We start from the raw sequence: 23196 nt of genomic DNA, 5'->3' as shown, positions 1-23196 counted from the left end.
ATGTGTAGGTGGGTTACGGAATTCGACGTCCGGCAGGGGGAGTAGACCTTTCCGCAAGGTCATTGCGTCCTTATCGATCTTGTTGGCTTCCGTAACGTTACAGGGGGTAAGATACAAATTACATACAAGATGTGCAAAGGAGTGGTGGCTGACGGAAAGAACGCAGTAGCGCATTGTGGGAGACTAGAACGATGTGGGAAAAGAGCAGACATCATAAGCGAGAAGGTTCCTTCTGTATAATCTGCTTAGCAGTTGAACTACCTTTCTAGTAGTTGTGAAAAGCTATGTGTCTTTTTCAGAACAATCATCACAGTGGATGTATATCAGGCAGCACTCCCACTCCCCCAAAGGACTTTAACACAAGGCAAATCAGGCTAGACCCTCACGTCACTCTGCCTGTGAACTTCGATCCCCCCTCCCCGAACACACCAGCTACCCTTTCAGCCCGATGAAAAGTGATATTCAAAAGAGCACGAGTGTGTGTAACATAACTCCATGGATGGTAGCATGACTTCCCGTAAACAAACAAGCGGTTTCCATAGGTTTGAACGTTTCCGTTCCTAGTCCAGCCGCGGGATCTTAAGGCTACTCGCTGTATGAGCACAGACTACAATACACCATCATTATGAACTGGCTATGCGAGCTGAGTGAATAGATCTTTCTATGACAGAGGCTAGAGCACTAGTCAGACGAAGCTTGGTGAGTCAGGGCCTGTGAGTTGCAGACTCAACGAGAAGCTGCTGATGCAGTCCACTGGGTTTGGTCGGAAGATACTCCGTAAAAGCATGCCATAACGTCTAGAACTTCGCATGTCAAATAAGATAAGGTGCCCCAAGACGCATGGTTCCAGGAGTACCTGGGCTGTTTGGCCATATTCCGGGGCCAACAAATTCGGCGAGACGCGAGTGCAGTCGTTCAATGACAATAGAATCGAATTGGCCGATTTGTTGAGGTTCTGAGCAGTCCACGGTCTATTGCTACTAACTTCCGGCTTGCTTAGCCCAGTAGACGTTTTACTGGTGCTAGGCAATACAATTCCATTTGTAACTAATACCCTAATTACCCAGCAATGCCACAAAGAATAATTCAGACCGTCAGTGGCTTGATATGGAGTGATTTCTACATAAAAGTATTGATGCAGGCATACAGAATAAACTCACACTGCTATTGTAGTGGTCGTCAAGGTGGACCAGGCCATCCAGACTACTTAAAGCTGTCTGCCTGTGAGTCAACATTATAATCCCAAAAGAACGCAATAGGACATGGCACACCTGGTGCCAAGATGATTAGAATGCATCAGGTTTTCTCTTCCCACAGTTGCCTCGACTTTTAAAATTCTTGCACTCTCTCCCTCTGCTCTTCCATATCCACCCGCTTTACGGCATTACCTCCAGTACCCACCAAGCAGAATTGTCCACCCCGCTCAGATTTAGTATAAAAACTTCGACTACAGCCCTTCGCCAAATCTAGGACTAGTATCACCCTTACCAAGTGCTGTTCACTCAAGATGTCTTTCGTCTGGACTCCTGAACGGGATGCAAAGGTGTGCAAAGCCTCCCATTCCCCGCTTGCTTTCCACCTTCATCACCCTCCAACATACCTCAGGTACCGTGCTAACAGTCAAAGCTTGGTTTACTGGTAATATACCAGCTAGAAGCGGAGGATGTTGGGCTCACCATCAACAGGGCACCTGTTCCATGATGGTGATCTCTGAACACGGTTGGCATGGAATGGCCGAGGGGCGCCACGGCTGACGATGGTATGTTATCTCATTGGTTGATGTAGTAGATAGATTTTGATATTGTTCTTGTACATTCGGGATACGCAGGTAGGATCTTCAGGCATCGGTGATGGGAGGTAAATGATCGGGCCTATGTCGGATCAAATGGCCTGTTGGGATGCATAGCCTGTACGCAGGTGGCGGTAAGTCAAGATGAAGGATTAAGGGTATCAAAAGGCAGGTACCAATTCTATTCAAATAACCGCTGTTGTTGTAGTCAGCGCCTACTTACAGGTGAGGGTAGGTATGGAAATGGGTATTGTGATAAAAACGGTCAAATACAGTTCTTTTGTCTCTTCATGTCATGTCGTAGGACGTTTGGGACCCAAATTATGCACAATGTAACTCAATTCTCCAGATACATCTCCTTAATCCAGTTCCCAATGTTCTCGCAAGCTTCCTCCGGGTGCTGTTTATATCGCAGCAAGAACCCTTGTACTTCTGCAACGCTAAATCTATTCTCGGGCAGACTCTTCGAAAATGTATCTGCCAGACCATCCAATCTCTCTTTCTGAATCATCTCTTTCTTCTCCTGGCTCGCATCGTGTAGGCCCTTGTAAGGGGCGTCGCTGTATAGGCTCAGGAACAATTCTCTCAGTTCTGCTGGCGAAGGTAACTGAAATCGAATATGTAGATCTACCCTACCCGGACGGATGAGTGCCCTGTCTAATTCTTGAGGCATATTGGTTGTCATGATCAGGATGCGACCTTCCTGCGATGAAACGCCGTCGATGGCGTTAAGCAGTGCAGACAAAGATATTGTCGATGCATTTACTGCACTTGGTTGCATGGTCTGGGTTTGATCCTTGTTCGGCACCAAGTCCCCTCTATTTAGACCTGCGGCATCTACGTCCTCCAGTAGGACCACGCACCGAGTCGGAACCTCCGCGAAGAGCCGGTTGAAATTGGATTCCGTCATGGTTGGGTCTTGCAGGCTGAGAACATATATATCGAGACCAAAGACGCCAGCAATAGCAGAAGCAAGGCTTGTCTTGCCTGTCCCAGGGGGTCCAGAAAATAAATAGCCTCGACGATACGGGATACCATGATTCGCGTACCACTGCCGTGTATGCGGATGGAGATACTCATTAACATCCCTTAAAAGAGTTTGTTTCTTCTCTTGGTCCAAAATAACGGTTGCGATATCTCTCGACGGCCGTGAAGCAACTGCACTCCAGCGAAGTACATCACGAGCTCCCAGCTTAGTGCGATAGATCTTGACAGTCGAGATGGAGACCTTGCGAGAGTAGGCGCGGGCCTCATCAAGGAAGACCTTGAGCGGTGACAATGAGAGACTAAGACACTGCAGCGTTAACTGCGGCTTCCCTTCTATCTGGGGCCCACGGGCAGTATTTTCGGGATTATTTGAGGTATGGCTGAAATAGATCCATCTCCCCTTGAACCGGAAGAGGCGGGAACCATGGAAAGGTTTCAGTTCGATTGCCGAGGAGTCGTCGGATTCCTTGTAGCTGACTGGTGTATCGAGTTCAGAACGTGTCGGTCGAGAATTCGCGGGTGTTTTGGACTTGCTGGATTTATTGTCGGACTCGTTTGTTGTTTGCGCCATGGCGGAGAGGAAGTTGCGGTGGCGGAATGCGTGGTCTGTCATCCAACGGATGATGTCGTCGTAGAGCACATCTTCGCCTTTGACGTGCACTGTTGCGAGACATGTTTTTTCCGCATAGCTGTATAGAGTGTTCCAAGTTGACCTGAGGGACGTTACGATGGCGATAAGAACGAAGCCAAAGTTGATGAGCATAAGCGGGTCTAGATTGAGTGTGTCGCGGATTAGGTCTTGGAAGGACTGGAACACGCCAGATCTGGCGAGCTCAGCGGATAAAGTTGGCCCCCTCATCTGGCGGGAGAGATTGTAGATGTTTTGAACCACTTTCACTCTCGACGTTGCTTTTGTCAACCTGGAGTGGCGATTTTGGAGCAGGCAGACGCGCAAATGCGCAGGCAGCACAGTGGAGGCCTGAGGCAAAATTGTCCCGGTCACATGATTGGTATCCCTGGTAAATGGCTTCATTCTGTCAGTTTTATGTCATTCACCGGGGAGACTTTGTATTTTGGGGTGTTTTCCTAGGACAAGGAGCCCGGTAGACTTGCTTTTTTACCGTCACTTGTGTTTGTTAGTGAAGGGTTGTTTTTGGGGCATCTTGAGTCCTAAGCGACACCACCCTGTCATGTAGTGGACTGAACAATGAAACCTAAGTTTGCTGTTACTTCTCTTCCTGAAGTACTTCTCAAGATCTTTATGATCTCTAACCCATTGGCCCACAACTCCAAGGCAGGTCGAACACAGGAGAGTCTGACTATCTACTAGAACTATTGGATCCAGTAAGCCGCCACCGCCATGAATCAGGTACCATGCAAGAGATAGAGTTGGCCAGTAGTGTATTACGAAACGATCCGTGGGCTCCGGCGCATCACAAGGTTGCGATACTATCAGCACAGCTTGCTTATTCCAGTCATACATCGCCCGTGCTCCCCATTCCCAGTTTTCTGTCCTCCATTTGATTTCCAACCTCCCTTCCAAACGTGTATACTCCAACTCCTAACTACTCCCACCTTTCATGCAACTATCCCTCCACAATGCCAACCTATACAATAACCTAGTCCTGGCCCAACGAATCCACCCATTACACCTTTCAATGCTCTGATACCGAGACTCTCCTCGACGCCGCGGAAGAAGAAGGCTATAACTGGCCTTACTCCAGCCGATCCGTATCCGCGGAGGGACTGTGTGCTTGTTATTAATCAGGGGGATAATTTGTACGAGAATTAGCTTTCAGAAAAGAAAGGTTGCGTACCCGGGGCTTCTTCTAGGGTTGATGTCATGAAGTGCTTGGTACGGAGGTGATATGGGGTTCCTTCAATGATGTCTTCCGAGTTTCCAGTCCTTTGAAATTGAACTGTCAGCTGTGATCTTGTGCTTGACTGACGATACCTTTTTCTCAGCGACATGTACCAAACATGTATTCCTTCGCCTCATAAACTCAGCTAAGCCTCGCCCGTTGTCTGCCAAATCAAAACGTTCCTCTGCTCCCGTAACTGGTATGCTCGGATATGCCCTCCCGCGTGGGTTGCAGGCCTCCGCGGAAATACAAGACTTCGTGTTGAAACAACGCATGATACCACCATAATGCTCCTCGCATTGCGCCCCGGATAGTTCATGCACGTTTTCTACCCCAATTCACTTCTAGATACCCAGTGGAGGTCTAAGAGGATGCCTAAGTAACCCTTCTTTTCCTGATATAGGACCTGACAATCTAATAAAGCTCAAGTCATCTGTCACACGGCGATACTCAGTCCTCCAGCCCATCGCCACAAAAGGAATACATAGCCGGACGCCCTCCTAGGTTGGGTTGGACTTCGATATCAACTAAATCAGGTACCTGACCCCTGTCTTATACTTTTTATAGCTGCGTCCTCGCTACCTGCAAATGCACTGTTAATGACCTGAAATATTTTCTTTCAATTAGCGAGGTTCGGCTCTGTGGTTTAGCAAATGGTGCTACCCATACTGCTGAAGCCGGAGAGCAAGTGCAAACTGTCCTGTTCTTCAAAATCCATATTGCTTCTTCTGCAAGTGAGGTTGACATTTCTTCTGCAGAAAAGTACGATTTGCGTCATCTGCGCCACCATTCGACGAAGATCACTACCTACCAAAGAAGATCGAGGACGCTGGCACGCGAGGCATGATAGCTTACACCGGCAATCACTCTGCTCCTCCAGCCGTCGGTTGCTATTAATCACCAACTATGATGCTTCTATACTAATCCAGAAGTTAGCCTGGTGTACTCTCTCAAGGGAATCGTATCGACTCGAGCGAGATGCGACTAGATGATCTAGAAGATGAAATCGCGGCCCCTGCTTGTTAGGTAAAGCATCTTTCCTCTTTCCGATAACTTGATCGACCCAGGTAGACTACCCCCTGTTCCTTTAGATGGTCATTATTGGCTCGGTCGGTACAGCGCCGTAGATAGCTATTGTGGAGAAACCATGACAACGATCTCTGATCAACTCTGGAGAATGTAGATCTGTCAGCCCTTATCGTCGACAAGCTATTGGCCTTCATCCCTCAACCAATCTACGCTGGCGTTTATTTCCCCAGCTTATCGCGGAAACCTTTCCACAGGAAATCCAAATGACATCACTCCTCTTGTTTGATGCAGAGATCAACGCCAGGTCAGGGCATTTAGACAGTTTCCAGATGACGATGATGTCAGGTCGGTTCGCTAGATGCGCTCTGCTAGGTATCAAGGAGAGCTTACGGCAGGTATTTATCCTTGCAAGCGAAGCCACCTGTATGGAACTGACCGGGGTCCCTGGTTATTGTCGATCTGCAAAGACCTATAAAGAGGATATCATGTGCCCCTGTTCGATACCCGTCTATCTCAAACTATCCCCCAACATACAATCTATCACAACATCACCCACAATGGCTCCTCAAACCCCATCACCATCACCAACCGACCAACCCCAACCAGACTCCACCACACCACCCGAACACAAAATAACGTTCACATACCCCAACAAAACAGGACACATCCTGTCCTTCCCGTGCACCGAAGACACGAACCTCCTGAAAGCCGCCGAGCGCGTCGGGATAAAGTGGGACTTTGCAAGTCGGGAGGGTGTATCGCGTGAAGAGGCGGCGCGGCTCATCGAGGGCGAGATCGTTCAGCCCGGACAATCTTGTTTGAAATGGGAACATATTGAGGAGGGGTTTATACTCACGGATGTGGCATATCCGAGGAGTGATTGTCGATTGATTGTTAATTTGGGGGAGGAGGTGCAATGATTTGTGTTCCGGATAGGGCTTTATACCTATGTTTGAAAAGGAGGCTCGTATCGGTGGGGCAATATGAGCTCGATAGCTGTAGGGACTCAAGTGTCCCAGTCCCTTGGTGCTGCTATACCATACCACGGAACTGAAGCACCGACTGGGGCGACAATCGAAGAGCTTTCTACACCATGCAAATACAGTCGATCGAAAAGACATAAAAGCATCGCCCACCTCGGGGTATTAGGATGAGAAACTCGGGTACGAAAGGAGTTGGTATTGGTATCTCCCATGTACTATAAGTCTCTTTTAGTCGCGCAGCGCAAGGGTGCGCACCAATATATATACCTATTCATAGTCACTGAGTTTCGGACATGGTACTGAAGGGCGGGGGTTGAGACTAGGGCTCCATGACGTTGAAGCTAATAGGAAAGGCGCGACTGGACCCCGCCATTCCTTTCTCATCTTATGGCATCCTCGAGAATGGAAGAAGCGACCCTGAGCTGGAGCCCTTGTCGTATCTGCCTTATCTACTAATAATGAGGAGGGAATGTGCGAATATCCCATCGCTCTTTCCTTGTTTACTACATCATACATGGCAGGAACGATCTGCCTCGGACCTTCCTTCGTTCGGACTCCTTCTACTCCGTGCGTAGGTCTAGACTGGTCTAGATTTTATCTCATCACTACCTACCCATTTTGAATCTCAAAACTTTCCAGGCACTGTCCGACCCATTCAACCCAAACCTTCGACCTCAGGTACCATACCAATGGCCACATCATCAGCCAAATTCCATATTGGATTATCAATGTAAGTGCCCACCTCCCTCAGCAACCCTCCCCGAGACAGCCCTTCTACACTCCTCCAGGATTCTTGCCTGCCGCCCCACCTCCGACAGTCTCCCAACAACCTTCTCATTCCCCTTAACGAACCCATAAAGGGCATACGGGATCCCAACCTCCTTACAGAACTCAAGCACCAACATTTGCACTTTCCGCAAGTTATGTCTCGGCACACGCGGAAACAAGTGGTGAATCGCCTGGAACTGCAACCCGCCATGAATCCAGTCCAGCCACTCAGGGCAATCAACGTCCATCGTCGTCCTGAGCATCTTCTGCGGAAACGACTCGGCCGGTCCCAGATCAGAAGTCGACATTGCAAAGTGCGAAAGCGTAAACTGCACGTGCAGCGGCATGGTCACGGCGTGGCTGACGAGCACGTAGACAAGCCGCGTAGTGTTTTCCGGCAAAGAGCGATAGAGAATCCCATACCCAAACCACGCCCAAAAGATGACACCCCCCACAATCTCAAAATACCGATGCCACCACGCCAACCCCTTCCTTGGCCCTTGGCCCTCCGCCAGAAAGATCCAAGACTGCACGTACAGGTTGAATCGGCCGAACATGAGGATGATATAATATAGATACCCCTGATAGGGAACCATCTTCCTCGCAAACTCCGTATACGGCATAAGTCTTTCATGATACGTCGACCATAAAGTCCCCAGGAACCGATGATTCACTGCTATAAAGGGTAAGTGCTGATTATCGGGGTCATGCTCGGGCATATTTGTAACCAGGTGATGGATGTTATGCGTTCGTTTCCACCAGCCCAATGACAATCCGCCAATAGGCGCAGCGATAATCATCCCAATGAGATTATCGATGAAGAAGTTGTGCGTTATAGCCATATGCGCGGCGTCATGCGCGGCGAATACCATCTGCGACCAGAACCAGCCTAGGAATATAGCGGACGTCATGTACCATTTCACTCTGAGGAAGAAGAGCATTATCGCGAATAACGTTGCGCACCGCGCGAATTCCCATGCGTATGCTGTATAGTTGCATTCGTACAATCCCTCTGCATGGATTCGGGCGTAAAGAGCGCGGTATTTTGTTATTATGCTGCTTTGCGTGTCTGTGTCAAGGGGCGGGTATGTGTCTAGGGTTAGACGGATTTCGTTCTTGGTGGTTGCATTGAGGAAGGTGAGTTCTTCGGGGGTGTTTCGTGAGGACGAAAGACGGAGACTCTCGACGGACGATGGGCTATCCGATCCATAGGTGCTAGCCTGAATTGTCTTCTCATCTTTTTCGTGTCCTTCGCTCCGCTGAATAGGAGGAACAAGATTCGTCCAGCGCGCCTCTATCCTTCCAATTTGGTACCGATCGATCATACCGCGCGTCTCGGCTGAGTGCATGCTATTCTCATCAATCACTGTTCAGCCTTTATATATAGATCAGGTCACATACACAGCAAACTCATCACTTGCGTCTTTCCCCACGAAATGCTGGATGGGCTTGTGCCCGCCTGGATGGTAGGGGAGCCATGCATCGAGGCGGAGGACTTTTTGGTCGATTATGACTATTGTTTGTCCGGCTTCAATCAGGGATTCGATTGTGTCGGCGGAGAGGACTCTTTCTCTAGAGTCACCCGTCACATCCATTGTTGACCATAACATCAAATTCGCACGTTTTCTCCAGGGATGCTGTCTTGGTGCCACCGGCTCGGGGATGCTGGGTCGGGTTAACTCCGTATATCCGAGCTCGGGTCTAGATCGTATGACGAGCGGTCGAAACGGTCAGCTCTGTTCGGAATGCTCTCTGTTCGGGATGCTCGGATAGCATGATGCTCCGCTACTGCCTGCGTTGCTGGGCCAACGCCAGTTGGTTGTGAGACGGATTAGAATGGCGGTCGGCAGAGGAGATGGTGGTGACAAAGAGGCCTGAAGTGGGGAGGATGTTAGGCTTTAGGTTTTATTATCAAAGTGTATAAAGTGCTTGAGTGCGTGTACGAAGTAGTGTTTCCTGATTTCTATGGCAAATCGACGGGGCGTGACATGTGATGCCGAACGTTGGATGCTGAGATACATATATTCTGCACTGTACTTGAATCTTTAATTCGGGGCATAATGGATGAATAGCGTTTAGAGTACCACTAAACATCCAAATCCCAGATTCCAGATCACCCTACAAACATTCTAGGTAGTCTAGAATCCAGCAATAATCGCCCAATAACAACTCCACCACCCCGGAAAACCTTAACCCAACTTAATCGCCCGGTGCCATCGTGCCTCCGCCGGAAACCACCCCGACATCGGCACAATCTTGGCAAAAATCAACACGAAACAGCCAAGGCTCTGGCTTCGAGCGTGGCTGGCACTAAATTAGCTGCATTTCGTTAGAGGAGTCGGCGGGTTGGTGTCCGTTGTGGGTACTTTGCGCTGGAGACGGTGGGTTTGAACTTGGTCCACTGCGACCATCGGTTCTTGATCTTGACTCCGTTGCGAGAGCTTAAACATCGTTGGGCGACGATTCTTGAATCGTCAATGGGAGGGGAAGTGGAAAATGGCCTCGGTGCCAGTACTAATTTCTCTCATTCAATGCCTCAGCCCTGCCCGTCGTTTGTCACTTCAATCGTTCCTTCCTCAGAGGCCATCGCAGAGAGGGAGATTAATCATCGTATAGATTAGTGCTCGAATATGTAACTATTACAAGAAACCGCCCCCCTGAATCCTTTGAATGAGTTTAAGATTCTAAAATCAACCGCAATCAACGTAAAAGAGAATATAGGTACAGGAAACACGGGAATGTCCCACACCATCTCATACAGAATACCTACACCGACACACCACCCCTCACAAATCCCTCGCATAAGGCCTCAAAGTCGGCCCCTCCCACTTGAACCGCCCCCTAAAAGCCCAATCCACACACGCAAAAAGCATAACGAAGCCCAGCACAGGCCCCGCATAATTCATATTCTCGCCCGTAACAGGGACTTCAGCCGGGAACGGCAAGAAAATAGCAAAGTACGTTGCAAAGAGAATAGCGATCATGTTAACAGGAAGTCCCAATTTCCCCAAGTTGAATGTCCCCCGCGGGATCTCGGACGGTGCAGTGAGGCGTTTTATCACGAGGAGCCAGAGCGGGATGAGGTAGGAGATATAGAGACCCAATGTGCTTAGGGAAAGGATGGCGTTGAACGCAGCGGTTGAGCCGATTTGGATAAATGAGAGGGCGACGAGGATGGATGCCACTAGGAACAGCGCGCGGAGAGGGATCTTGTATGTTGGTGAGACGCGCGCGAAGAAGTCGGAGAAGGGGAGGCCGTTGTCGCGTGCAAATGCCCATGCTAATCGGGTGACTGAGGCGAGACCGTTGAAGAAGGCGATCCACCCGGGGATCATGCCCATTGCCATGAGGACGAATGTTGCTGCTTTGCTGCCGGTTGCTTGGTAGGCGATTGTGATGATCGGGTAGCCGGTTGGGCTGAGGAGGGCTTCTTCGTAGTTGCCCATGCAGTACAGGATGGCGATGAGGTAGCCGAAGGCCATTGAGCCGTTGATGATGGTACCGTAGATCATTGAGCGCGGAACAACCGTCTTCGCATTCTTCACTTCTTCAGCCATGTGAATGATGCCGTCGACTCCTACAATCAAACGGGTTAGGGTCGAATCTGGAATGAGAGTTTGCATAAGGAGAAGTCTCACCGGCTAGAGGCGTAATGACCCCAAGAAGGCCAATAGAGAACACAGCGCCAGGATTCTCCCACCCTGTCAAGCCACTGACAAAGGTCTCCCAAACAAATGCGTCAGGGTTGCGAGGAGCTAGGATAACAAAGACCGCAATGGTCACGGGCAGGAAAACAACGTGCATGATACCAGCGGCGACTTCAATGCCTGCGAGCACCTTGCGCGCAAAGATGTTGATTATAATTGGGATCAGAGCGACAGCCCACATGAGAAGCGTACCGCGCCATCGCTCCATTTCGTATGTGGGATTCGCGAGCTTGACCATGCCCTGAATCTGATTGCCGATAAAGAAGGGCGCAATGCAGACGAGCGCAGACCAAGAGAATACCGTGACCCATCCTGGTAATGTTAATATTGACCAATTAAGCTAGACCATGGGCGCCTACCTTGGAAGAAGCTGATGAATCGACGACCGCGTGGGGCAAGGAAGTAACTCCAGTGATATTGAGCACCAGCTGTCGGATGCCTATCAAGGGAGTCAGCGCGATCAACAGACGTTATTCTTGAGGGTCATACAGAGATGCCAGCTCAGCTAAAGAGAGCGCAATTGTCAAGTTGCCCAGGGTGCTTATGATCATCCCATATACAATAGCTGCAGGGCCACCATTGGCCAACCCAGCCTGAATACTGCCGCCAGCAGACTCCCACGTGGCAAGCAGAGTTGCAGAGAATGCCAGCGACGAGAAGAAATTTAGGTATCTCTGCCACTTGTTAGTATTTGACAGATCAAGAATGCTTAGGGGCTCGCACCTCCAACTGCTGCTTCTGGCGATACGAGACACTCTGAACAGCACGATCACTCCCCGCAACCTCCGCCCGTACACTGCTCTCGCTCTTCATTTCCAATTCTCCCTGCATCCTGAAGAAATGATCCGTCGTATCCAAAACAAGAGGACCAAACACAAGGAGAATAAACGAGAGGAAAGAAAATTTGCGAATTGCGAACAGACCACAGGACGGACCACGGCAAGAAGTACCTGGGCCTATGTCTCCCACGCCATCACTAGACAAGGATCTCCCGGAGGTAGATTAACAAGACGGGGGAGAGATGCGGGCTGCTGTGCCGCAGAGGACCGGACCGGTCTGAGTTTCAGTCGAACCCTTGTCGTGGGTTTACTAGTCAAAGACGGTGTCTATTAGCTGCATGCCACGCAGGCATTAAATCCTGGCTGGGGACGACGAGTACCACCCCGCGCGGCCTGGACCGTCGAACAATGGGCTGATCAATTTAATTTCAAGTCACTCGGGATATTGAGAAAGCGAGATGAGATGAAATATGACCTGATGGAAACTCGTTTACTCTACCAGATGGTCCAGAAGAAAGGAACACGATCGAAGCGAAGCATCAGGATCGCCATCCCTGCCGCCGATAGAGCACGCTGTGGCGTGCTTCCTGCGAGTGCTGGCCACTTAATGCCCATCATCAGGTGCTCTGGGCGTGTGATGCCAACATTCAGAAACTCTGTTAACGGTAGGGATTTGAAATAATGTCTCTGGGAGAAATTTTGTCTCTCGGCCATTCTTATTATGTCTCCACGCGCCCTTCCACTTGCGCCTCCTGCTCCTGAATCTCGATGCATGCCATGCCATGGTGATTTCAGCACCGCAATATGGCCGACCAAAAGGCCGCCTTTCATGGTCTGTCGGGCGATAATCACGGTCCGATTATTACGCTTGTTTCGGTGTCGTTGTTGATTGTGGCTGTCATTTTTGTGCTGGCGAAGTTTGGCTCTGCGTTGTACTTTAAACAGCGCAGAACTGCCGTCAATACGCCGATTTGGATTGCTTTGATTATTGCGATTATCCAGGTTGTTGTTCTCCAAAAGGGTGTTGACAATGGGCTTGGAAAGCATCAGGATCGGCTCAACGAGAGCGATGTACGGGCGTGGAGCAAGGTAACGTTTCTAGATCTGCCGCGGATTGGTAAACATGCTAACCTTGCAGCTCGCATACACTGCCCATATCCTACTTATCCTCGTCATGTCCTTGACCAAGCTGTCAACAATCCTTCTCATCTGGAAGTTGACGCCGAGCGGCAGTCTCCGTCGCTACTGTACAATAGCCACCGGGATTGTTGTCGCATGGACGATATTCGCCATCCTAGGACTCGCGCTTCAATGCGAGCTTCCAGAGCCGTGGCTATATCACCCAGGCCGTTGCGCAGGGCAGGTAAAAGATGTCCAATGGCCCAGGAATAAAGGAATGCTGACTCTTGCAGGGAGCCATCTTCTACCCGATCGCGACATTCAATGTCATCACGGAGATAATCCTCGTCATCCTTCCCTTCATAATGATGCATAACGTGCAAATGGTGTGGCACAAGCGAGTCAAGATCCTAAGCTCATTTTCTAGTCGAATAAGGTAGGTCTGTCCTTGTTTACCGGGGCTCACCACTGACTCTATTCTCTGGATAGCATCGTCGCCCTGGCCATCGCCCAACTAGCCCTAATCCCGTCCTTCATCCACTCAACAGACATCTCATGTCAGCCTCCCTCCCCCCTAACCACCCATTTCAACCCCACTAACAAAACCAGGGACAATGATCCCCTACGCAACCCTCTCCCAAACAATGATGTTGACAAGCATAACAATCGCCTGCGTCCCAACCCTCTACCACATCTTCTCCGGACTACATTCCGGCCTCACGACGACTGAAATCCCAGCTGGACTGGGTCCCGCTTTCGGTCTCGAACTCTCGCTTTCACGACGGAAGAAGACCACTGGGAGTGGATATCTTAATCATACCTCTAGCGGTGGGAGTAAGTATCTCTCTTCTGGGTCGAGAGGAAGGGGAAGGGGGAGGTCAAGAGAAGGGAGAGGGATGGGGAGGGAAAGCCCGCTTTTCAATCCGCCCGGGACGGATGCGGCGATTGTTACAGAGATTACGAGTGATAGGACGGAAAGGAGTCAGGGGTTTGGTGAGATTGCACATGGACATGGGCATGGACGGGGACGGGGGTCCAGTGGGAGTGACAGCGAAGCTGAGAGTCAGAGGCATCTTACAAAGGAGACCGGTGGTGTGATGAGGACGGTGGATATTAATGTTACGATTGAAGTAGAGGGCAGCCATCGGGATAGACATGGGGTGGAAGAGCGGCGGGGGTATCTCTAGACATGACTTCCTACTTACTAGATCATCATATAGCTACCAACCCAGCTGTATGGCTATTCGAAGAAGCTTAGAATAACATCCCGACCCAACCAAACCGAACCTCTAACCTGCAAACGAAACACAGTTCAAGTTGGATTTTTTTTTTTCACCGAGTGCAGGGGCCCGTTTCTCGCTATAGCTCAGGTCAATGTCCCGTCCCCTTTCTCCTTCCCTGTCCCTCGCGCCCATTGCAACACTGCTCTGCGTTCTTTTATTTCTTGCTTTGTATGCTCCTCTGCTCAAGGGCACTAAATGACTCAAGTGATTTAGATAAACACCACTTGTCTCGCAGCCCAGCGCCCGGTCCAAAAGTTAACCATTTCTCCTTTGTGGACCCTCATCTTGTCATTTCTATTTCTGATATAGGTGGCTCTCGAGACGCTGACTGGACAATGGCTCCAAGTGGATCTAAACAGGCGCCAAGTGGCGCTGTCTGCTTGAGGCTTAACCCAACTTCAGCCTTTCTCTTTGCCATCCTTTTGCTAAAACTCGCGACAAAAATGGACCCCTTTGACAAACTACCCCCGGAGCTCATACAGCTGATCCTCACCCAAGCTGATGACTTTGTTGGCGTCGAAAGCTTGCTCAGTGTCTCTCCGCGCGTCGCTGCTGTCCTCCAAGCGCGGCCTACCATTCTCCACGACCTGCTCTCGTCAAATCCAATCACCACTCTTCCTCATATACGCAGGCTATGCTATGGAATCATTCACCTCAACACCATGCATTGCAGTGATTTTGACAGCTATTTGAGAGTGGACGAGACTCCGAAGATCGAGTACACAGATGCACTCGCAATTATCCTGCTAGGCGCAAGAGTCCAGCGTCTCGCATGCGCCTGTCTATCCAGGATGAAACAGAGATTTATGTCCACTCTCCGCAGGGTACCAGCAGCGACACAAAGCGGTGCCGATCTGGCCAATAATGCGAGCAGACCGTTCTCCTGGATGGAGGAGTATCGCGTCTATAGCTCACTCTGGCATCTCCAGCACTACTCAACGCTGCGAAAGACTGCTTCTGAGCGCTGGGACTGGTCGACTGGTCTCTTAGACAGTCTGGCATGGTACACCCACTATCACGGCCTAAATGGCTTCACGGACGAGCGAATTTGGACTGTCGCTGCCATTCTAGCCGATATGGGGCTTGAACCAATCTACGGCCACAACCCAGCTCAAATTCAACATGTCCCGGTCGCTTTGGAGAGAGAGGGGGAGTAAACCTCGCATGCAGCCTGGGCGTTTCCCCCGAGGATGCCCTTACCCTTTTTCGAATCGTTCGACCTGCCATCTTCACCCAACGCAACTTCGGAGAATACCGTCGATACCGCCGCGCCGCTACGATTGTCCACTCAAAGCAATGTCCCGGTCTGGTCTTCCCCACCTATCCCAGAGAACAACAAAGTATCCGAGGCCTGGCACCTCTCGCCAGAATTCTGCACATGGGAACAAAGACACGTGGAAGACTTTCGCACCAAGGCTACAGTTATGCCCAACCGCCCGAAGGGTACCGATATTCTAAGTTATTTTAGGCCCTGGCGGCGAATGGGGCTTGTTATATGGGATTCCTGGCGAATGTACACTGTTGGATTGTGTCTTTTGCGTGGGACAGAGCGGACGCCGACGCCTGATGGCGAGTTTCTTGAGGCAGGACCGCCAGGTATTGGGGGTCTTGATATGACATCTAGGTGGTTGGCGTTGGCTAGGGAAGGATTGGATAGTAACGCCACATTCTACTCACTTTCCATGTAAGTATTCTTGTTTTCTATCGTCTCGCCTAAGCGGCTCTTTCATGGGGACACAAATTTCCCGTGGAAGTCAACAGTACTACACAAGAGCCATCGCAAGAGCCGTAATATTCTGGTAAGACCCGGAATTTCCACGCAAAACCTCCAGGCTGAAACCTGTAGCGATGGCAATACTCCTTAAGTTGTCTACACTTTGCAATATGAACCACGCATGTTTGTTCTGTCTGGCGAGAGCCCAGTACCGTGTCACGTCTCCAGATTGTCAATCTGAACAGGTACGGCTGCAGTAGCAAGATATGAGGCATACATATATAGTTTCCTCATATAAGTGAAGCTTTATCTCATTTGCGATGATATATAATCTGACGTTTGTGGTTCCCGAGCCCTCCAATAGCTCGGGCTTTCCATCCCACGCGTGGCACCATAGGAAGATGCCCAGGTCTATATCGAGATATCCTACATTTTCCCGGCGTCATGGTGGTCATGGGCTCCTAGAGATATAGCGGTGCAAATAATGGTATTTGTTTGACATAAGATAATGGCCCCGGCCACCATACAGGTTTGTTCTGTTCTCATGTCTGTAAACCCCCACTCGCTGAATCCTACACATCCACCACAGGCATTATGGACACATCAGGTACCAGAACAATGAATCAATAAGTATACCGAAACCCCCTCTTCTCCTTATCCGTGAGATCCGAGAAAGCCGCCTGCTCCTCCTGCACACCATCAACACCCCCCTTCCGATCGCGCTTCTTATTATCAACCCAACAAAGCACCCCATACCCGATAATCGCCGCAATCGCAACAACCAAACAAGCCAGCAACCCCTCATACCCCCTCGAATAACTCGGTGCATCGTTATCCCTAAACGCCTGCGGGCCAATGATATTCCCGATGCAGTACGCAAGGAAGAATATAGCGTTCGTGGTAAGTTTCTTAGAGTGCCCGGATGTATTTGCCATTGGTAGGGACGTTGAAAGAACGTACGGTGCCCAGTAGGTATAGAAGACGTAGTAGGATGCTAAAAGGCCATTTTTGTTCTCGCGGGGGAGTTTCCACATCAATATGGCGCAGATCATAGGGATGAGGTTTGAGAGGGCGATGACTGTGCAGCGGGAATTAGGGATATATGAGACCAGAAAACCGAGAAAGATCTGCCAGACTGTTGCGAGGACTCCCGTGGGAATTCCCAATACTGTTGTGACGAGTCGAGAATAGCCTAGCCCATTGACGATAATAGCGGAGAACGTCACCAGGCCTCCATTGGGGATATTCTGCGCCATGGAGAAGAGAGCCAGTAGCCATGTCTTTGGATCCGTCAGACTCTCCCGCACCTGGTACCATTTTATCGTCTTGTCTTCGATGCCCGTGTTATTGTCTTTCACGCGCTGCAGGCAGACGAATTTCTCGCGGTCGGTGAAGTACCATGCTGTCACGGGAGAATCGGGGAGGAAGATGTATAGCACGACCGCCCAGAGAAGCGAGAATGCACCCAGGACAAGAAACAGCAGTCGCCAGGGACTGAGCGAGGTATTGGTCTGTCCGATGCCATAACTAACCAGTCCCGCAAAGACGGATGAAAGCTGGTTGAACCAGAATGCCACGCGCAGTGGCTGCTCAGATGTCTTCCACCACATGACAGTCAGAATAGAGGAGATCGGGAATGCCGAGGCCTCAAGCATACCCATTATAAATCTCACCGTAGCGAGACCAGCAAAGTTTTGCGTCGCGGCTGTGCAGAGCATGAGCACCGCCCACCCGAATACCATCGCCGAATACAGCTTTGCAACGGGGACTTTCTGCATGAGGAGGGCAGAGGGGTACTCGAAGAGCAAGTATCCAAAGTAAAAGATTGATCCAACCCAGCTGTACTGGTTCCCCGTGAGATGGGTGTCTTCGTTCATGCCGTAGATGGAGGCATTGGAGATGATGACTTTGTCGACAGCTGCTAGGATAACGGTCACCATGATCAGGGGGATCAAGATGAGGTCGATCTTCCAGAGGACACGGCGGGCTTCAGAGGGCGATATGGGCGTTTGAGTTATGGAGGTGTCGATGCTAGCTAGGAAGCGGGCAGCGACGTCGTTGTCTCGAACCCTAAATTGTTCGGTGACGATTTCGCCATTTTGGGAGTCTTTCTCGTCTGGAACTGGTGCTTGTGCTTGTTTCTCGGGTTCAGCCATTGTGAGTATACCTTGCACTCAAATTTAAAATTGGGATGAACTCAGAAGTATCGACGGCCACAGAACCTAAGGGGCGGAGGTAGTATGGCCGTTGTTGGCCGTCCCGGACTATAAATCTCCAACGCAACCTTATCAAACACGCAGTGTCTGCAGAAACCGGATAAGGCAATTCATTCCTTATCTCCATCCTTGGCCATCTCCAATTCTGCAATGAGGGCAGGTCGGAGCGCCGCCGTGATAAGATAGGACTGGCCGACTGTCGATCGACTCCAAATTGCGCAATCTACAATCCTTGGACCCTGAAGATAAGAAGACGCGTGTTTGCCATGGCAGAAACCCCTTGATCTGGATGACTTGCAGACAAGACAAAACTAATTTCACACTCGGCACCATGTCTCCGCATAAGATGGATCTCCCTAGTATTAAGATTGCTATCGGTTGGTCTCACTCGGACCCGGCCCCAGATACCATAGCCAAGAGTATGACCATGACCTAAACTAACGGTGTATTGTTATATAGACCGCGGCGGCACATTCACAGACTGCCTAGGTATAATCCCCGGGCAGAAAGACATCGTCGTGAAACTCCTCTCGCAAGACCCCTCAAACTATGCCGACGCCCCCATAGAAGGAATCCGCCGAATCTTATCAATTGCAACGGGCCGCACAATCCCGCGCGATGAGAAACTCTCACTGGCGGACTTTAGCTCAGCGAGTATTCGTATGGGAACAACAGTCGCCACAAATGCACTCCTTGAGCGAAAGGGCGAACGTCACGCCCTTCTAGTAACGAGGGGTTTTAAGGACGCGCTCGTTATAGGGAACCAGTCGAGACCGAAGCTCTTTGCGTTGAATATTCAGCGCCCCGACGTGCTGTATGAGGATGTTGTGGAGGTTAACGAGCGTGTTACGGTCGAGGGGTACCAGCAGGATCCATGTCCTGATGAGGATGGGCTCAAGGCCAGATTAGAGACCGATCCGGCCTTGAAAAAGGGTGTAAGCGGGCAGGTTATTCGTGTTCTTGAGCCTCTTGATGAAGATTCAACTAGGAAGAGTCTTCAGGGGCTCCATGATAAGGGGTATCGCTCGCTCGCGGTGTGTCTTGTCCATGCTTATACGTTTCAAGAGCACGAGCTTGCTATTGAGCTCATCGCGAAGGAGATTGGGTTCACGCAGGTTTCGCTTTCTAGTCAGTTGTTGCCTATGATTAAGATGACTTCGCGCGGTGCTTCTGCTACGGCGGATGCGTACTTGACGCCGGTGATTCAGCGGTATATTGAGGGGTTCCGATCGGGGTTCAAGGATAGACTCCGGGGGGTTGATACGCGGTGTGAGTTTATGCAGAGTGATGGTGGGCTGGCTACATTTGAGAGGTACGTCCTACTGCCTAGCAATCTTTTACCCATACTGATTGGATAGATTCAACGGTCTACGCGCCATCCTTTCCGGTCCAGCCGGTGGTGTTGTCGGGTACGCAGGAACCTCCTACGACCCAACAGACAAGAAGCCGGTCATCGGGTAATCCCCCTTCCTCCAGTCCGTGCACGATACCCTATACTAACAATTTCAGCTTCGACATGGGCGGCACAAGCACCGACGTCTCCCGCTACGACGGCAAACTAGAACATACATTCGAAAACACCATTTCGGGCGTAACAGTCATGGCCCCCCAACTAGACATCAACACCGTCGCCGCAGGCGGAGGAAGTATTCTCTTCTGGCGCCACGGTCTCTTCGTCGTCGGTCCCGAGTCTGCCGGCGCGCATCCAGGTCCTGCTTGTTATCGCAAGGGTGGACCTCTGACTGTGACCGACGCAAATCTGTTCCTGGGTCGATTGTTACCGAGTTACTTCCCCAAGATCTTTGGACCAAATGAGGATCAGCCATTGGATGTTGAGATTGTGCGGAGCAAGTTCACTGAGCTCGCGGAGGAAATCAACGCCGAGACGGGTCAAAGTAAGACGCCCGAGGAAATCGCGCTGGGTTTCATCCAAGTCGCGAATGAGTCTATGGCGAAGCCGATTCGTGCTTTGACAGAGGCAAGGGGGTTCGATACCTCTGCGCATAACCTCGCTTGCTTTGGTGGTGCAGGTGGTCAGCATGCTTGTGCTATTGCTTCGTCGTTGCGTATTGGGACGGTTATTATCCATCGGTACTCGTCCATTCTCTCGGCTTATGGCATGGCGCTGGCCGATGTGGTGCATGAAGCGCAGGAACCTTCGTCCGGTGTCTTTGCGGCGGAGTCCATGCCGATCATCAATGAGAGGATCACCGAGCTGAAGAAAAAGGTTACAGGGGCCTTGACCAGTGACGGCATTGAAGAAGACCTCATCTCCCATGAAGTCTACCTCAACCTCCGCTACCAGGGAACAGACAACACGCTCATGGTCCTCGAACCATCCCACGGAGACTTCATCGGGGAATTCGTAAAAGAGCACCAGCGCGAATTCTCCTTCACTTTCCCCGGCCGCAACATCCTCATCGAAGACATCCGTGTTCGCGGTGTAGGAAGAGCAACATCGGCCTCTGCACACGCCGAAGCACCACAGGCCGAACTTGCAACCCTAAACACCACCCCCATCTCCGCCTCAAACAAAGACGACGAATCGCTCGTCTACTTCGCTTCAACGGGCGCCGTAAAAATACCAGTCTATTTCCTTGATAATCTCCCGCCCGGAACCTTCATCGCGGGCCCGGCAATGATCATTGATAAGACGCAGACCGTCGTCGTGGAACCGAATGCTTCTGCTACGATTCTCAGTCGCCATGTTATATTATCCGTTGCATCAGCGAAGAAACAGACCGTTGATGACGCGACGGTCGTCGACCCCATCAAGCTATCTATCTTCGGGCACAGATTTATGTCTGTGGGTGACCAGATGAGCCGGATGTTTCAGAAGACGAGTGTGAGCACAAATATTAAAGAGAGATTGGACTTTTCGTGTGCGGTTTTCTCGCCGGATGGGAAACTGGTTGCTAATGCGCCGAACGTGCCTGTTCATCTTGGGAGTAGGTTTCCACATTTCGTGTGATATATTTGTTTTAGCTCGGACATGAGAACTAATGAGGGCTGTATACAGGTATGGAGTACGCCGTCCGCTACCAGCACGAGAAATACGGCGCGGAGTTCAAGCCAGGAGACCACATCCTTACGAACCATCCTCTTGCCGGTGGAACGCATTTGCCGGATATCACAATCGTCACGCCCGTCTGGAACAAAGAGGGCACGAAGATTATCTTCTATGTTGCGTCGCGCGGTCACCACGGTGCGTCTCTCCCCTTTCACCTTTCTCTTTTCACTCGAAACACGACTAACAAATCTGCAGCCGAAATCGGCGGCATAGCCCCCGGCTCCATGCCATCCAACAGCAAACTCCTCTACGAAGAAGGCGCCATGACAATGGGTTTCAAGATCGTTTCAGAGGGCCACTTCAACGAGGACCTCGTTCAGAAATTCCTCTACGATGATCCGGCATCTTATCCCGCCTGCAGCGGAACAAGAACATACAACGATAATGTATCCGATCTAAAGGCCGCTATCGCGGCGAACCACAAGGGCGCTACACTCCTCGAGGCGCTAGTTGAAGAGAATTCCCTGGAGGTAGTGCACTTCTACATGGACGCCATCAAGACGAATGCCGAGATTGCGGTTCGTGGACTATTGAAGAGGATTGGGTCTGAGAACCCTGGTGTGCCGCTGACGTTCTCTGATTTCATGGATGATGGGACAGAGATCAGGCTTGCTATTTCCATTGATGAAAAGACCGGCTCCGCGGTCTTCGACTTCACAGGTACAGGGCGCGAAACATTCAACTGTCTCAACGCACCAAAAGCCATTGCACATTCCGCAATAATATATGTTCTCCGCGCGCTGATAGACGTCGATATCCCGCTGAACGAGGGATGCCTTGCACCCTGCGAAGTTATAATCCCCGAGGGTACCCTGCTGAACCCCTCAGGCCACGCGGCCGTCTGCGCCGGAAACCCGATCACAAGTCATCGCATTACAGATGTTATACTGGGTGCGTTTAACGCGTGTGCGGCTAGCCAGGGGTGCGTTAATATTATATCTTTCGGGACAGGCGGGTTAAATGGGGCTGGTGTTGCGGTTCCGGGGTTCGGCGTCGGCGAGACGATTTGTGGAGGTTCAGGCGCGGGTCCAACATGGCACGGGACGAGCGGCGTTCATGTTCATATGACGAATACGCGGATCACGGATGCGGAGGTTTATGAGTTGCGATACCCCGTTATATTGAGACAGTTCTCGCTGAGAAAGGGATCTGGTGGGAGGGGTAAGTTCAGGGGTGGTGATGGAATTGTGCGCGAGATCGAGTTCAGGATTCCGCTGTCTGTTTCGATGCTTTCTGAACGACGGGTTTACCGTCCTTATGGGCTTGCTGGGGGTGAACCGGGGCAGGCGGGGCTGAATCTTTATGTGAAGAAGGAGGAGAATGGCGAGGAGAGGGTTATTAATATTGGAGGGAAGATGGAGCTGCAGGTGCAGCCCGGAGAAAGGATTTTGATTCATACGTGAGTTTCCCTGAGTTTTTAGACTGACTACAAGAAGGTATATGCTAATGTTGGATATATAGGCCCGGCGGGGGAGGCTGGGGTACACCAACGGGCGAAGACGCAAAGGGTCTGTCCATGGGGACATCAGCAGGACGCGGTGCGGTGACTGGTATGACGGGGAGTGCGTTCCATCCAAGAGGAAGTGTTCACGCATTTAGTATGATGGCCGAGGCAGCGCTATAGTCGGGAGCTAGCTTCAAAAACTGTAATCATAGTTACGGTTTACTCCATTTTATAGTCTCTGGGTACTTCTTTGCACCCGGAAGGAAGCTGCAATGGAGCTAATGGATGGACGGCGCACCTTCCTTTCGGTATTCGTTCCTTCCGAAGTAATCATTTCCCTCGATCGCGCCTTCCTAGGTAGAACGCAAATATTACCAAGGTTGTATCATGAAGGGGCGACTGGAGGCGGAGTTGGAATGCTAGGAACTGCCTTTGCTGAGGTACCC

General features: G+C 50.8%; 8 protein-coding genes across 8 annotated transcripts; 4 read left to right on the top strand and 4 right to left on the bottom strand.

Annotated features, from left to right (window-relative positions):
- Positions 1-1866: 1866 nt before the first annotated feature.
- On the bottom strand, positions 1867-3686 carry BDV14DRAFT_178377 (BCS1 and AAA domain-containing protein). The gene has a single exon (XM_073769572.1). The coding sequence runs from the start codon at positions 3633-3635 to the stop codon at positions 2127-2129; it is 1509 nt and encodes a 502-aa protein (XP_073625437.1). The 5' UTR covers positions 3636-3686; the 3' UTR covers positions 1867-2126.
- A 2538-nt stretch (positions 3687-6224) lies between these two features.
- BDV14DRAFT_202802 (uncharacterized protein) lies at positions 6225-6587 on the top strand (the record flags this gene model as incomplete). The annotated part of the gene is made up of 1 exon (XM_073774130.1): positions 6225-6587. One exon carries the CDS (start codon positions 6225-6227, stop codon positions 6585-6587), a length of 363 nt encoding a protein of 120 aa, XP_073625436.1.
- Positions 6588-7204: 617 nt separating this feature from the next.
- Positions 7205-9259, bottom strand: BDV14DRAFT_106455 (fatty acid/sphingolipid desaturase). The gene is made up of 2 exons (XM_073765593.1): positions 8820-9259; positions 7205-8768 (listed from the first exon to the last, which is right to left on the bottom strand). The coding sequence occupies exons 1-2, from the start codon at positions 9026-9028 to the stop codon at positions 7376-7378; spliced, it is 1602 nt and encodes a 533-aa protein (XP_073625435.1). The 5' UTR covers positions 9029-9259; the 3' UTR covers positions 7205-7375.
- Positions 9260-10014: 755 nt separating this feature from the next.
- On the bottom strand, positions 10015-12612 carry BDV14DRAFT_178374 (putative GABA permease). Its single transcript, XM_073769571.1, has 5 exons — positions 11849-12612; positions 11615-11799; positions 11485-11564; positions 11057-11437; positions 10015-10995 (listed from the first exon to the last, which is right to left on the bottom strand). The coding sequence occupies exons 1-5, from the start codon at positions 11954-11956 to the stop codon at positions 10205-10207; spliced, it is 1545 nt and encodes a 514-aa protein (XP_073625434.1). The 5' UTR covers positions 11957-12612; the 3' UTR covers positions 10015-10204.
- BDV14DRAFT_178372 (uncharacterized protein) lies at positions 12613-14307 on the top strand. The gene is made up of 5 exons (XM_073769570.1): positions 12613-12993; positions 13043-13267; positions 13317-13459; positions 13513-13580; positions 13633-14307. Exons 1-5 carry the CDS (start codon positions 12709-12711, stop codon positions 14208-14210), a joined length of 1299 nt encoding a protein of 432 aa, XP_073625433.1. The 5' UTR covers positions 12613-12708; the 3' UTR covers positions 14211-14307.
- A 442-nt stretch (positions 14308-14749) lies between these two features.
- Positions 14750-16179, top strand: BDV14DRAFT_210621 (uncharacterized protein; the record flags this gene model as incomplete). The annotated part of the gene is made up of 2 exons (XM_073775940.1): positions 14750-15459; positions 15496-16179. 2 exons carry the CDS (start codon positions 14750-14752, stop codon positions 15992-15994), a joined length of 1209 nt encoding a protein of 402 aa, XP_073625432.1. The 3' UTR covers positions 15995-16179.
- Positions 16180-16643: 464 nt separating this feature from the next.
- BDV14DRAFT_210620 (major facilitator superfamily domain-containing protein) lies at positions 16644-18176 on the bottom strand (the record flags this gene model as incomplete). Its single annotated transcript, XM_073775939.1, has 1 exon — positions 16644-18176. The coding sequence occupies one exon, from the start codon at positions 18174-18176 to the stop codon at positions 16644-16646; it is 1533 nt and encodes a 510-aa protein (XP_073625431.1).
- A 391-nt stretch (positions 18177-18567) lies between these two features.
- BDV14DRAFT_210619 (Hydantoinase B/oxoprolinase-domain-containing protein) lies at positions 18568-22930 on the top strand (the record flags this gene model as incomplete). Its single annotated transcript, XM_073775938.1, has 7 exons — positions 18568-18613; positions 18696-19548; positions 19595-19693; positions 19746-21184; positions 21256-21441; positions 21502-22705; positions 22768-22930. 7 exons carry the CDS (start codon positions 18568-18570, stop codon positions 22928-22930), a joined length of 3990 nt encoding a protein of 1329 aa, XP_073625430.1.
- Between the last annotated feature and the right edge of the window lie 266 nt (positions 22931-23196).

Source organism: Aspergillus stella-maris, assembly GCF_047715825.1.
Source record: "Aspergillus stella-maris strain CBS 113639 unplaced genomic scaffold BDV14scaffold_51, whole genome shotgun sequence".
Taxonomy (NCBI): domain Eukaryota; kingdom Fungi; phylum Ascomycota; class Eurotiomycetes; order Eurotiales; family Aspergillaceae; genus Aspergillus; species Aspergillus stella-maris.
Note: the sequence above shows the minus strand (reverse complement) of the source record. Positions and strands in the feature narration are given on the sequence as shown.

What these genes read in the sequence shown, in the direction of transcription:
- BDV14DRAFT_178377 (XM_073769572.1), bottom strand. Translation starts at nt 3,635, where the DNA reads ATGAGGGGGCCAACTTTATCCGCTGAGCTCGCCAGATCTGGCGTGTTC.
- BDV14DRAFT_106455 (XM_073765593.1), bottom strand. Translation starts at nt 9,028, where the DNA reads ATGTTATGGTCAACAATGGATGTGACGGGTGACTCTAGAGAAAGAGTC. An exon ending in GCAAGTGATGAGTTTGCTGT is followed by an intron (nt 8,769 to 8,819) that starts GTATGTGACCTG and finishes TGATGAGAATAG; the next exon opens with CATGCACTCAGCCGAGACGC.
- BDV14DRAFT_178374 (XM_073769571.1), bottom strand. Translation starts at nt 11,956, where the DNA reads ATGCAGGGAGAATTGGAAATGAAGAGCGAGAGCAGTGTACGGGCGGAG. An exon ending in TTAGCTGAGCTGGCATCTCT is followed by an intron (nt 11,565 to 11,614) that starts GTATGACCCTCA and finishes CTCCCTTGATAG; the next exon opens with GCATCCGACAGCTGGTGCTC. An exon ending in ATTCATCAGCTTCTTCCAAG is followed by an intron (nt 11,438 to 11,484) that starts GTAGGCGCCCAT and finishes TAACATTACCAG; the next exon opens with GATGGGTCACGGTATTCTCT.
- BDV14DRAFT_178372 (XM_073769570.1), top strand. Translation starts at nt 12,709, where the DNA reads ATGGCCGACCAAAAGGCCGCCTTTCATGGTCTGTCGGGCGATAATCAC. An exon ending in CAGGCCGTTGCGCAGGGCAG is followed by an intron (nt 13,268 to 13,316) that starts GTAAAAGATGTC and finishes TGACTCTTGCAG; the next exon opens with GGAGCCATCTTCTACCCGAT. An exon ending in TCATTTTCTAGTCGAATAAG is followed by an intron (nt 13,460 to 13,512) that starts GTAGGTCTGTCC and finishes TTCTCTGGATAG; the next exon opens with CATCGTCGCCCTGGCCATCG.